Source organism: Parasteatoda tepidariorum, chromosome 5, assembly GCF_043381705.1.
Source record: "Parasteatoda tepidariorum isolate YZ-2023 chromosome 5, CAS_Ptep_4.0, whole genome shotgun sequence".
In the NCBI taxonomy this organism is placed as follows: Eukaryota; Metazoa; Arthropoda; class Arachnida; order Araneae; family Theridiidae; genus Parasteatoda; species Parasteatoda tepidariorum.
The window spans coordinates 78,887,243-78,902,300 of NC_092208.1; the positions used below are offsets into that span (position 1 = coordinate 78,887,243).

Consider the following 15,058-nt stretch of genomic DNA (forward strand, 5'->3'; position numbering starts at 1 on the left):
CATTCGAAAAGTTTCAAAACATTCCATTGAAATTTTTTAAACTGTAGCTTATTATTGTACTTCAAGCTCTTCAAATATCATAATAAGAATTAAGTTAAGTTTTTTAGTTAACTAAGTATTTAACTAAGATGTTCATTAACACTTAGTATTTAACAAACGTATTCAATAATTTAAGATACTTACTTTGTAGGCTATAAGAATAATAACAAAATATTAGAAGAAAAGTAATTACTATATAGTTAAAACTCCAGCAGTTAATATATATCTTTATAAGAAAATTATAAGACTCCTATAGAGCAGTTCCACTATTTTAATTATTTACGAAAAACGTCTTAGTGACAAATCATGAAAATTGGAAACTATTAAGTAACTTTTTTTTTTGTAATAATATTAACTTTATGGCATATTTAAAATTTTTTTCATCAACTCAAAAACTCTATAAGCTCAGTTTTTCTGAAGGTATACTTTCTACAAAAATATCATTATATCTAATTAATAACAAATATAAAAATATCATTATATTTAATTAAATTAATAATAAATATATTATCAAAGTGCAAAATCATAACAAATTCAATAAGTAATTTTAAGCATTAGACAATGTAAATATATATGAAGTATAGCACAAAAATAGTGGTCAAGTGCATCTTTCAAGTCCGATAAAATCTCTAATATTGAAAAGAAAAAAGTGACAATAAAATAGAGCCAGCTGATTTTTTTTAACAAATGTATACTTTTAATTTCTTTCAATGTTGTAGCCCATATTAAAAAAAATCGTGTTAAGTTTTTTTGTTATAAAAATAAAATTAATCAGCAATTATGAATATAAGTAAAAATAGTTATTTTAAAATAGGTGAGTGAAGGCCGTGTGAAGCAAATGTATAATTTCAGTATTTGGTATATAAGAGATATAAAGTGATTGTTTGAATCGAACTAAAGAGAAAAAAAATAAGTAACAGCAATAAGAGGTTAAAAAAACTCTCAGGGATCTTGAGTTCTTCAAAACTTAATGAGGAATAAAGAAAATTCTAAATTCTTTGAGTTATGTGAAGATGTGGGCTTTAGCCACCAATGAACAAACAATTAGTGGCTCCTCATGTGACAATAAAAAAAAAAGTTTTGAAAGCCAAATACATTTTTAAATAAAAAAAAACAAAAATAAATTTAACACTTTTTTAAGGGGCAATAAATATTGTATAATTTTAATGAATTCTAATGAGGTAATTTCTAGAAAACATAATTCTTACTTTTGATCATCTGAAAGAGCACATAAAGCTCGAAGACAAGCAAAACTATTACGGATCGTATGAATATTTGCAAGACCCATGTACTGAATTTCACAATTAGAGTAATAACCATCACATTCATAGCCCCCTCCTTTTGCTCTATTTGTCATAGCTGCAGCATATGAGCGAGCATCAATTATAAGTAGTTTCTTCTGAAGCGCTTTCTTTTCCTGATCTTGACCTAGATTCAGAAGGAAAACCATATTTTTTATATGCATAACATATTGAGCAGTTCAATAAATGAGAAAAATCAAGTCTTACCACAAAAAATAGACATATCAGACTCAATATCCCTTCTAAGAAAAGTTTCATCAGGAGAGTCAAGCTTTATATTATAGCCAGGATCCATAACACAAGCAACTGAAATGGCTTCGATTAATTTCTCGTCATTTGCATTTCTCCAACTCAAAATACCCATTTTTGGTTGACTACTGCGAGCAATGACGCATCCATTTTGTTGATGCCTAAAGTACAATTAAAAAAATATTTTTACAATGATTAACATATTTTTGTAAATAACAATGAACCCTTTTCTCTATACTTATTACAGAGATTAGAAAATGTATAGAGTTTTCAAAAATTTTGAAGACATATATATATGAAATGCAAACATATGTGTAGGGTTCACACCAGTATGATGCAACAATTTTCATCAAATGTTGCATAAATGTTCATAAAATCAAATGCATGGGCAACATATTTGTCACCTTGAAATATGTTTAGAATTTAGAAAATAATAATAAAAAATAGTCTTTCACATCGAATTCCATGCATTTTTAAAAAAGATCTTGCTACATTCATTTTATTGCTCTATGTGTGGTACGAAATTCAAATGGAAAAACTGAAAATGCGTTGCAAATATATATATATTTTTTTTGGAAGTTTCAAATTTACATGTGTTTGGCATTTATGTACTGGCAATATAATTGTTCACCACTAAAATTATATTTTTCACTCCCTTTTTTTCACTAGAATTGATGACATTTAAAATTTTCAGATAATTAACTTTTAGTATAGTATTTTGTGTTTTCTTAGTATCTCTGTTTCAATTTATTTATCTATTTTGTCTCCGCATTTTAATATTGATTTTTAATCTATTTACTAATATTAATATAGCTTTTTTTTCTTCTTTTGCTCAATTTTAATAAACACAAATCTTCAATCATTATGGGGCAATGAGCATAATTAATTTTAGGGTGTTATGGTAATTAATAATTTCTGATGTGTACCATAACATTCATGTAACTGTAAGTTTCAATTTTTTCTTCTTCTCAAGCTTGTCTAGCATATTAAGTTTTTGGCTCACTAAATGAATACCTAGGTAATCTTATTGGATCACTAAATTTGTATTGCTGGTGTGAACCCTATGTACATGGAAATTTTTTTGTGTACTCAATTAAACAAATAAATAAAACTTCTAAAACTAAACAAGCTATTGATATCACTACCTTTAAAAACTATGCCCTGAATAACAAACTACGAAATATAAGATTACGCTAAATTTCTTTAATAATTTGAATACTTACCGCCAAACAACAGCAGGAACTCGCCTTGAATACCGAAAACTAGCTAAATCTTTCAAATCATCATCATTTATTAAAGATGGAACTATTATATAGCGAGGATAACTAGGGCAAAACCTAAAAAATATACATCAGAAGATTATGAAGGCTCTATTATAAAATTATTACTAAAATAAAGAATTAAAAAGAAAAATAATTGGAGCAAAAATTTATGCTACAATGTTTCAAAGACTCAACAATGGGAAATAAATAAAAACAATGGGAACAATTACATAACAACAATGGGAAAAAAATAAAAACACAAAAAATCTTTTGTGTACAACTTTTGAAAAAATACTACACCTATTTATTAAATCTACACTAAACTCTGTGGCAAAACAGCCCATAGAGGGCCAAGGCCTACTCTGCTCAACCACCGGGCTTTTTATTTATTAAATCACTAGTGTTTAAAATACAATTTATAAAATATTATTTTTGAAAATTTGTTTCATGCAAAAGATAAGCTTAAAGTTTACTTTTTCTCTAGTTGAAAATTGCTTTTGATGTAATGTAATAATTAGTTGAAAATTAATACTTAAATCAATACCCGAAATGCAAGTTCATAATCACTTTATCTCTGTTAATAATGTCATATAATATATATATTTCAGCACTAATCTTTCAATTTAATATTTCACTTTTTATTATTTTAGCCACTGGATGGTGCTGTTTAATTATGAAATGTATAACTTTTATTTTCACTTCACTACTCATCTGTCCTCCATCTTGTTAAGAGCACTAGCTCACCTACTTACAAATTATGTTTATTTAATAATAAACTCTTATTTTAAAAGGTAATCTGAACTTTTTACTGAATTAATAATGCCTTAATTCCTTGAGTAAGTCATGCTAAGTATTCCAGCACTATTAAAGTAAAGACAACACAAGTGACCATGCACTAACCAAAGATAAGCAATATTTTCCCCGGCAACCTTTTATTTGTTATAAGTGCGCGATTACCAATAAATAATTTTTAAAAAAAATAATACTTACTGATAATCTTCATTAACTTTGCTTATTTTCCACACACTCTTCAGATCAAAACCCATGCGTTCAGCTTCAGATGTAATATCCTCAACTGATGAATCTTTGGAATCAAGTAATGCTATTAAGAAACAATCACTAAATGAGATGAATTTAAAATAAATAGATAAATAAGTAAAAGAACCCATCTTCTAATTTAATTAGATAAGTTGGATTTTTAAAAAAAAAATATTACATAATGTTATAACACAAGAAATTAAATGATCGAGTCGATTTAAATATTAAAAAGATTGTAAATATTAAAAATTTTAAACTGAGGTTTATAACAGTTTTTGCTGCCACTCTCCAATATAACATTTTTATTATACGATTAAGTAAAGCATTTTTTAAAAATAATACATGTTATGTGCAATAGTGAAATATTTCAATTAAAAGAACTTTCTTAAGCGTAAATCTTTTAGAGCTTTGTAGAAGAAATACATATGTAAAAAAAAAACGTCACATTCCTGGCATTTTTTGAGCCAGGATTTGATAACATTATTTAAGTGAGTTCCCTTTATTATTATTTTTTTGTTAAGTGCCTTATAAAGAATAAGAATGAATTTTTTCAGATCTTTTAAAACACTTTCCGTTTCTAAGAATTTGTGATATAAAAATTTCTATTTTTTTGAAAATCACCCAAATGTTTAAAAAACAAAAAAAAGTTTTAATTAAATGATTATTTGATATCTTTAACAAATAGTAGCCAAAGCTATATTTTACCGTATGACGTATTTATTCTTTTATGCATGCCCAAATCAAATAATCTGAACAGAGCCATTAATGTAAAAGAAAATTGTGTGAATGCTTTAAACGTAATTATTCATCTTTAAAATAATTCGTAAATAATTTTTCAAATATTTAAATATTTTCATTAATTGCTTTTTCAACAAAATGCTATTTTCTTACGCGTGAGATAGAGAATCGTTCCAATTCACCTAACAGGATGCTATATCATGGGAGAATTTTTTTTCAACTTCTTAAGTAACTTAAAATTTAAAGCATAGAAAAAGAGAGTTCAGATAGGCCTAAAGAAAGCCATGAAGTTTCAAATGCTGAAAAAAATCAAAATGCAAACAAATTGTTTCCCTTTTTTTTGCTAAAATGTTTTTCAACATTTGAAACTCCACTGCTTAATATAAGTTTTTACCTAAATTTATTTTCCCCTCTCTAAAATTAACCCTATTTTAAAAGAGTTTAGCATGCATAAAATAAGAATGAATTAAAATCATTTCAGTACTTATAAGTCAAGGGAAAAAAGAACTTAACAACAAAATACTTGCAGAGCCTATGGGGAGGGGGAACAATGACAAGGCTAAAAAATGTTAAGCAATTGCATTTTCAATTTTAAAAAAATGTGAATCAAGTGCAAACTATTATGGTACTTTTTAATACATTTGTTAATGCTATGGGAGAACAACAGAAATACATGTTAATATTTAAGAATGTCTTGTTGCCAAATTCAATTTATAAATTTAGCAATAAAATACATAACTTGTCATTGTTATAAGATTAAGTTACGTTAAGATTAAGTTAAGTTAATGTTAAGAATTCTTTAGCTTCTTTTATTATCAATTATTTCCTTACCCCACGAATTATTATGAGCTTGAGAGACAATACTATCTTTTTGCTCTTCCCTGGTCCATGAAAGAAAGCGAAATGCAAAACAAAGATCAATCTTTTCCGGCAGTTTAATACAGTTCTGAATTCTCTTCAGCCACTTTTGGGTTTCATCAGTATTATCAAAGATACACCTAAAAATCAGAGGATAAATAACAACTAGTTTAGAAACACATGCATATATGATGTGCACCTGTTTCTAAACATAAATTTCATGATTCAGTACTAATTTGTTAAGAATTATTTCAGAAAAAGTGAAAAAAAAGGAAAATATAATTTAAAAACAATCATATATAAATATTCTGAAAATATTATTTCAATAATTTTAAATTAATAATTTTTAATAATTATTAATAACTTTTCAGTAATAATTTAATAATTAATAACTTTTCAATAATTAATAATTTTTCAATAATTTTAAAATAATTAATAAAAAATTACCTAAAGGTGCGTGCATCTTTGCAACAAATATACAAATAGAAGATTTCTCTGCATTCTACATAGTCGATTAATCCAAGTGGAATATTTATATAAGTTCCTTCTGGATGATATAAACGATAATTTGTTACAACAATAACTCCTTCTGATGTCCGTCCTCTAAACAGTGGGTTTTCTCCACTAAGTAAGGGGAAAGACGTTGTACATATACCATCATCTGATACAAATGCTTGCTTTGGATACATTTCACCGGCATTAACAATTTCTAAACTTGCTTCGTCCATTATCTAAAAAATAAGAAATTATTTATATTATACATGAATTCCTTACAGAATAATTAGATAAAAAGGCTTTTAAATCAATAAAAAACATTTATTTAAAAAGAAGTCTGAGATACTGATATTTTAAGTAGAAAATACAGGCTTGAATGAAATAAAACTCAATTTGCTTTATAAATAAATAAAAGATTGCATAGTTAAGTTTTAAAAAAAGTTCATCTTTAATGCAAAGCCAGAGACAATAGAAGACCAAAAAAATTCGATCTATCATAAGTTAATTGAATTTTTATATCATTTCTATATAATTTGAAATTTTTAGAACCGTAATAAGTTTTTAATGTCACTAATATAATTTTTTTTAGCTATTCCATGTTTGTACATAATTACAATATGTATACAAATATAAATATATAAAATCAAATTACATAAAGATGAAATCAAATGGTAGCAAAACTCCTTTAAAATTAACTCATAAAACAGCGAAAAGCGTTTAGATCTACAAAGGTTAAAATATTCAGTTTTAAAAGGTTTCACATGTTCAGTTAGTGACGTCACCTATAGCAGATTGACGTAAACTAATTGTGACTCCAAAAGCAGAATATTTGACAATGTTCTGTAACAAACATTTATATATGGAAAAATGATCTATGGATTTTACTAGCAATTAATCTGAGCAAGTTTAAACAATTGTGCCAAAAAGTTCATTTAAAAATGAGATATGAAATAGTACACACGTCAATGAAAAAAACTGTTAAAGACTAATGTTGAACACATTTAGAAATTTAACTGGATTTAAAAGAGCCAAAAGTTTAAAATATATATTATATATAAAATTTGATTTGAAAAAAAAAAGACGTCAAAAGCCACGATGAATAAACGACATTAAGAGTTAAAAATCCTTCATTCACTGCGGTTCTTGAAAAAAAAATTTTGAAATAAAAGTAAGTTTTTTTCCATTTTTTTTATATTCAGTTTACATACATTTGCAAAATAAAAATAAATTTTAAAATACAGTTTAGCTTTGGGGGTTCAGACTATAATGAATTAATTTGTAACTTAAGTTATCCTATTTAACAATAAAAATATATTATATTAATATAATATTAAATAACAAAATTATAATTGTTTTCCAAAAGAATATGATGGGAAAACTGTTAAGTTCAGTCTTTAATGAAAATTTTTATATAATCCTTTTATTTGAACAAGGTTCCAATGTATTTGTGTCCCTTTCATTATCTAAGTTGCAGCATGTTTCTTAGCAATGAATTTGAAAACTCAGCCAATGTTTTATTTGGTCACTCAAGTCCACACTTACTTACAATGTCAGACACAGATTTCGTGGTTCTAGGACAATAATTCAAATAGGGCCTCATAATTTGTAATAGCTTTAAAAAGGATTTTACGAAATAGTAGTTAACACTGTAATTCATCAACTATTAATTTTCATTAAGTATAGTAAAATACTAACTTCCAATTGTTTTATTATTACAGCATTGGATTGACAGGAAATTTTTGACTCTTTGTGTCTCAGTAAATTATTAAATATGCACAAATATATGAACATTTAATATAACAAGTGTATAAAACATAATTTGAAGCCAGCAACAAAATTAAAAAAGATAAAAAATAACTAAAAATTAACATTTCTAGCATTTTTTTGTCGGCAAAAAAAAAAACAGTCATTTTGTCAGAGGCTTATGTTTTGCATCAATTCAGTTTTGATACACATCATATAAAGATAATAAACTTATTTAGGTCGTTGTAGAACAAGTGAATAAGCTGAACTCTAGAAAAAGCACTGAAAGATTGTCCCACATCAGGTACAGTGCACAAAATTCAAATATTGGGGGGAAAAATTTAAACATTCTCTTGATAAATTCGCTTAGAACAAACTATTATATATTTAACAAACTTGATTTATTTTGAATTTAGTTATGAAAAACTTTCGAGGCAAAGAAAATAATTTATTACACATTCAAGAATTTTTAATAATTATTTAAATAAAATACATAATTCTTTTGCCAAAATAGTAACAAAGTAAAGAAAAGTTTTAAAATTAAGTATTTAAAAGAATAACAATATTTATATATTCCTGTTCAAAGTTGAGGTGGCTTGAATATACATGAAAGATAAGCTGTATTATGAAACTTAACCTATAATCTAGATAAAGAATTCGTAGATTCTTTTGAAATAGTGTATATGAGAAAGGAAATAATGAGCAGAATCCTCAAAATGGGAGATGTGCTTTCACATGATTGTTACTACAGGATAAAGAATGTCGATTAATCGAGAGTTCGAGGCTTGGGCAATTTTTGCAAACCACTAAAATGATAAGGAAGATTTCTTTCACTGATACAAATTACATACAGGTATTATGTGTGTATGTGATGAGAAAAAAAAAATCTTTGTTAATTATTTCCATTAAAAAACACTTTATTATTGCAAGGAATTTCTATTGGTCCCGAGACAATTGTTCCTATTCCCCCCCCCACCTATTAAGTATGGAATTGCTTGCAACATTAAATAAAAAGAGTCAAACGAAGTTGGAATATCATGAGAGCAATTCTACAAATTTTAGCACACGATTCTTACCAACAGTTCCATAGTCCAACTTAAAATTTTACCAGTTTACAATAATTTCAAATTACTGGTTAAAAGTAGGGTTCATGATAATTAGGAAAACGCATAGATAGACTTAACTTGGACAGCAAAGACAATATTAGCCATAAAATATTTTTGTATGTGGAATGAATAACTTTCAAGAGAAAAAGCCTTAAAAATATTATTAACTATGTTTTTATTTAAAAATTAATAAAATTATAGATTAGCTATATGTACTCTGGTATCAACAAGTCATTCAGCACTGTGTACTAATTTTCTATTTCCAACTTCTTGACTTAAAAATAAAATTACTTAGTAATAGTTTTGTTAAATTAATTATTTTAGTACAGTAGAGAGCCAATTATCTGGACCAAAGCTAATCTAAATAATGAAAAATCGGGACAACTGAACATAAGTAACTTCTCTCGACACTTTTTCCAGGCTTAAGACAGACTGTTATAGTAGTGCCTACTATAGCACATTAAAAATGGCATGTTTAAAAGATTTAACTTTCTTAACAATTTATTTTTTACAAAATGTGTTTCAAGATTAAGAGAGAGGGCATTTCAAAATGTGTTTCAATTCCTTTTTCTATTTCTTGGAAAAAGAAGAAATCTGTTCCCTTACCAGAAACTACAAGCCAGTTACTACACACATTAAAACTAAAGAACGAATGAGAGTTTTCAAGGTCACCAAAGAACAAAAGATGCCATTTTTTTTGTTTACTTCGAGATATTCTGAAAATAATGAATTTTTTTTTAAGAAGGTGAAAAAAATACATAGCTCTTAAATGATCCGGATAATTGGACTATGCGGAAAATCGACGTTTGAATAATCAACACTCTACTATAGCGTTATTTCAATATTGATAAACCACTATAATTCATAAGTCACTAATATTAAATTTAATGATAAAAAAAAGTAAATTGAAAAAAAAAAATTTTTTTTTTTTTCTCTTTATTTTACTTACTTTTTCTCATTCAAAAAAAAAAAAAAATTTTTTTTTAAGCATAAATTCCTACTGTTAACAAAGATATTTCTTTATTAGCACCTTTTCACACCAACTGAAATCACAAAAATATTTTTAGCAGATTTTTGTATACTTGGAATAAATTGGAATTGCTTGCTTAAAGGTTATGTGATTCACTTTTTGAGTTAGCTTCATTTCTTGATTTTTATTAAAGTTTTTAATGAGCTTATTATCCAGTTGCTGCCAAACTTAGCAACTATTTTAACACAAGTACAGGTTCACAAATTTCCCTTATGAATAATAAAATTTTAAAACATAAAAACAACTACATCTACAAAAATTTATTTACACTAAAACTATCTTATTATTATTAGCTGATGTTGCAAGAATGCTATAATTAGATATGACTTTTAGTTCTAGATTCATTGCAAAAGTTCAATGCATATGTAATAGAAATTTTCGGATCTGATTCAATAAAAATCGATTTTAATTGAAAAATCAACAAATCAAATAATTTCCATTAAGTCAGCTAATGAAACAAATTTTGACATAGTCAAAACATTATGTTTTGAAAAAAATTAAACTGTTAGAAGTTATTTTTAAAATGAACAATAATTATATTGTATAAAAATTTGAAACGGAACTCGCAAAGTTATACTTCATATTTCTAGGAGGACCATAATTCACAATGCTGTTACACAAAAAGAAAAAGATACAAAAATTTATTTACATTAATACAAATAATGCTGCAAAAATGTTAGGTAGTTAAATGTTTGCTTCATAGTAAAGTCATTGCAATAGATCAATACAAATATAAGACATTTAAATAAAGAAGTGGGGGATTTTTGAAAGCATTAAATTTACAGACTTTTTTTAAAAATTAAATCATAGAAAAACTTGAATAGTTTTTTTCAAATTACAAGGTACAAAATTTACAATGTAGACACAGAAATAAAATTTTTTAGACAATATTAACTCATAAAAAAAATAAATGTAGAAAAATTAACTAAAAAATAAAGCATTCATTATTTTTAAATTAAAAAAGATAATAATCTTAATGCATATACTAAGTTTTTTAATATAAATCTCATTTAACGAGCTCAATTAGGATTAGAAACATGATATAAACAAGCAAAATTTTGTAATCCATTCAATATCTTACTTTTTGTGATAAAAACTCTTGTTACAATATAAAAAGGAGAAAAAGTTACTGATTTATCCTTGTAATAACTTTTATCTCATCACGGTTTATGCCATGTAAACAACTTTATCAATTCTTAGTTATAACACGCAAGAAAAATAATTCGTTTCAAGCTAGAATTGATAGTATCAAACTTAATATGGAGAAACAACTGTAATATTGAATAAATTTTGCAAATGAAAACTAAAAATTCTTGAATTATTCTTTTCCATAACTAAGCTATCAGAACAAACATGGCGTCCAAAGATTAGTCAATTTCAAAACTCAAATTGTTCACAACAAAAACACAACAAGGAGTTTCACTTTCGGTATCCACAAGAAATCGAAACTTTGTAGAAAGTTTTTACAATAGCACAGAATAGCTTAATAGCACATTTCCAAATATTGTTCAGGTAATCAAGTTGTGACTGTTTTTGTTTATGTAATTAAAACTAGTACCGCCAAAATTCTACGAAAATAAAAGTCCTCAGTACTCCAGTGCACGGTGAACAGTTCAGAAAGTGACTACGTAAATACGGGTTCATTCTGTTTATTCAGTTTTTAAGTTTATTATCCAGATTTTTCTGTATGTAGTTGTAATAAAAGAACTCGGAAATTTCTTCGAGTTTATTCAAAGGTTGTGCCTCATATTTCTAGATGCACAACAGCTTTGCAATTTTTAACTAAATAAATTAAATATTTTTGTTATGATTAAAAATAAATACTGATACTGAAGCATTGGATGACAAGTATTTCAGTTTCATTCCCTATCATGAATTTTTTTATCACATACAAAAAGAAATTATGATATTGTCGTAACTCCAATGCGATAAAAGCCAACCAATGTTCATTGAAAATTATTTTTCAATCATAAGTGATTTCATATTAATGTTATAAATATCTAACATTAATAAAATCAGATTTCTAATGATTTCGTTTATATTTACTGTCCTCTATTTTAATATAATTTCAGTTTATTCATTTCAGTTTTAGTTTTGCTTTCGGTTTCAAGTCTTGCTGCTGTTTCTGTAACCTAAATTTTAAATACATAAACAATCTACGCGCCATGTGAATGGCTTTAAGTGCCAAATTTATTGCCAGCTGAAATGACTTTTGATGCATTCATGCATGTTTTTACTGTAGATATCCAAATAGTTTAGATAATAATGCTTGGAATAATTATGCTATTATTCTGTGCTCTGCCCAATGGAAAATCAAAATCAATCGAGAATATATCTTTGAAAAACAACAGCGTTTATCAAATAACTGAAACAAAACAACTTAAAACTACCGAACATAACTTAAATATTAAATCTGATATGAACATAACGTTAAAAAATGTGCAGAATATTAATTTAAAAAATGATACCAAAAAAATTGTGAAAGTTTTAAATGATATGACGATTAGCAAACACATAGCAGCAATGAATGAAACACAACAAGCTCACATATTATATAAAATCCATGCCACAATCACAAGATCAAAAGATGCCATCTGGGCGACAATTACATTGACTTTTATGTGTGTTTTATTAGTTCTAGCTGTTGCCCAATCTAAAATGTGGAAAGATTATAATGGCTCTGAATCTCAAGGAGTACCGTTACCTAATTTTAATGAAAGAGTTCTATTTAAAGGTGATCAATTGTTTTTATTTGTGTTTATAAATAAGTTATTTTTATCAGCTTTTTTTATTTTGTTTTGTAATTTTTATCAGTTTTTTATAATACAATGTAACGAAAGAGATTAAATGTGCATTAAAAAATTAAACTACACCAATATTTGTTGTATTTATACTGTATATGTTACCTTTTAACTTTAATCACTGAATTTAGCAACTAGATTTAAACATTTATTTTCTAAAAACACTTACCAAAGGTATAGTTTTTATATTGTACTTGACTCTAAATACATAATTCTTGTTAATGCTCAGACGTAACCACAGGGGAATTTTCATTGCGTCTATTAACTAGGTAAATCACTACAAATTATTGTTTATTTGTGTCTCACTACAATACTTTTTTAAAATAGTAGCACAGTACGCTACAAACTACAAAGGAAAAAAAGTATCGACTATGGTAGTTTCACTAATTGCATTTTCGTTACATCCGACCACTGGTTAATGGTGATAGTTCTACATTGACAATTTATATTGAATACCAATCTAAAGTAAGAAGCATGTTATAGTTGTTACATTAGTGTATATCTGTTGGATAATTGGTATTTTTAAAGTACTAAAAAGAATTGCTGTTGTAAGCCTTAACATAGCAAAACAATAAATAATTCACTATAATCTATGTTTAGTTTAAATCTATAACAAAGGCTTGCAATTTGCATTTTATCTTTTATTCCTCTCTCTTTTTTTTGCTTAAATTATGTATATATTTCTTTTAAAAAACACGTGCTTGAAAATTATGCTTATAAGAAATGACAGACAAAAAATAGTTTTAGTAAAATTGTGTCATTCAGTCTTTAATAATGAAAACGAGCTATTAATGGAGATGATTTGCTGTCTTTAAAAAAAGTGTAGCTATTCACAGTCTATCCTGAAGAAAAGAAACAAACCCTATCAGAAGTCTTGAACTCCTCCTTGATGTCATAGTATGAAGTGTCTACTTATTTTTTTTAGTGCCCAGAGTTTGTCTCCATAAGATTTAGTTTGTAACAAAGTTGAAAGTATAAAATTGAAACAATATTGGATATTTTTAAGCAGTGATTCACTTAATTTTTTGTTGTTGTTGATGTGATAGCAATATAGTTTTTTGATTGCGTTATGCAAGCTGCTTGTATATTATTTTAAACATCGGTTTTTGTAAATTGCCCTAATTACTTGAATTAAATAACTGTAGGAATAAATAGTAAATAATAAGTTTTGTTACCTGATTAAATTTATATAACTTCTCTACTGGAAAAATAAAAATGTGTTCATTTTCCCAACTAACTTGTTTTTCTAAGCAAGAGGATCTGAGTTTTATTATTATATATTTAAAATAACTCATAAAATTAATATTTCTACTGAACACCACTAAGCCTCACATAAAGATCAAAATTTTACTGAAATTCATTCAGAAATACTTTTGTTTTCCTACACATCACTCATCTTTATCCACATTTTTAAATAATTTTTTTTCTTCATTACATTTTGTCCATAACTTAAACCATTTATAAGAAATAATAATAAAAAAAAACTTTAGATAAAAATATATCAAATAAACTTTACAGCTCTAGTTAGTGTAAATCAATGCATTTATACAATCCAGAAGAATTAATAAATGGCTCATATTACACTGCCATTTGCTGATGGTAGAAAGTACCACAACCAGGAATAATGTCAATAAAAAATGAGGGATTGATAAATTTAGTATCCAGATTTATGGAAAGAAAAGAATATATAGTACCTATTTTATATGTAAATTTAGAATCCAGAGAGCCAGATGTCTGTATTGTGAGATATTTATTTACCTTTAAGGAGTATCTGCCATGTGAGGTTTAATTATTTTATGTAAAAATACGAGCTTTATCCATTTAGATGCTTAAATCTCAGATCTATACTTAATACTTTTTTGTAAGAAAATTTGTTAACTAATCCTTTTGCTAGTTGTGTGTATAACTAATCCTTTTGCTAGTTTCTGTGAATATTTTTTCTTCGTACTTGTTTCACTGACAAAATAATTTAAGAAAAATTAGTATGTTTTTTTGAGCTGGATATAGTAGATCTAGACAAGATTTTATATGAAGGACATCTATATCTAAATTTTGTTTGATTGTTTCTGCACAAGAAAAAAGTAAGTTTGAAGTACATAAGAAGTTTAGTGTAGGTTAGCTTTCATAATTTTGTAGCCTTGTTAATTAAAACTAATTAAATGTACTTATTTTATTGCCATTAAAAACCTTTTGGTCTTTTTATCCTTGAATTTGTTAAATTTTAATAAATTTTGTTTTTTGCTGTCCTGGAAAAAATAAGTTTCATTTTGCAGAAATGAAACTCCTTGTATTTATGAAATATTACTTATTCGACTTTTGTCAGTCTCTTAATTTATACAAACAATTTATTAACTTTATTTTAAAAAAAAAAATTAATTACCTTGATTTGTATTAGTTT

The 15,058-nt window shown here is 26.1% G+C and overlaps 1 protein-coding gene across 2 annotated transcripts in view; it reads right to left on the reverse strand.

Moving 5' to 3' along the window:
- LOC107456549 (phosphatidylinositol-3,5-bisphosphate 3-phosphatase MTMR3) overlaps positions 1-15,058 on the reverse strand; it is a 28,629-nt gene extending 13,571 nt beyond the window's left edge. The window contains exons 1-7 of one of the 2 annotated variants that reach the window (XM_071180670.1): positions 15,041-15,058; positions 5,933-6,216; positions 5,459-5,625; positions 3,842-3,953; positions 2,813-2,926; positions 1,548-1,750; positions 1,248-1,467 (exon numbers count right to left, since the gene is read on the reverse strand). In XM_071180670.1, coding sequence (XP_071036771.1) covers positions 1,248-1,467; positions 1,548-1,750; positions 2,813-2,926; positions 3,842-3,953; positions 5,459-5,625; positions 5,933-6,213 — 1,097 coding nt within the window. In that variant the 5' untranslated portion in view covers positions 6,214-6,216; positions 15,041-15,058. Of the gene's footprint in view, positions 1-1,247; positions 1,468-1,547; positions 1,751-2,812; positions 2,927-3,841; positions 3,954-5,458; positions 5,626-5,932; positions 6,217-10,940; positions 11,463-15,040 lie in introns of those variants that run through there. The other variant, XM_016074438.3, reaches the window with a different exon arrangement.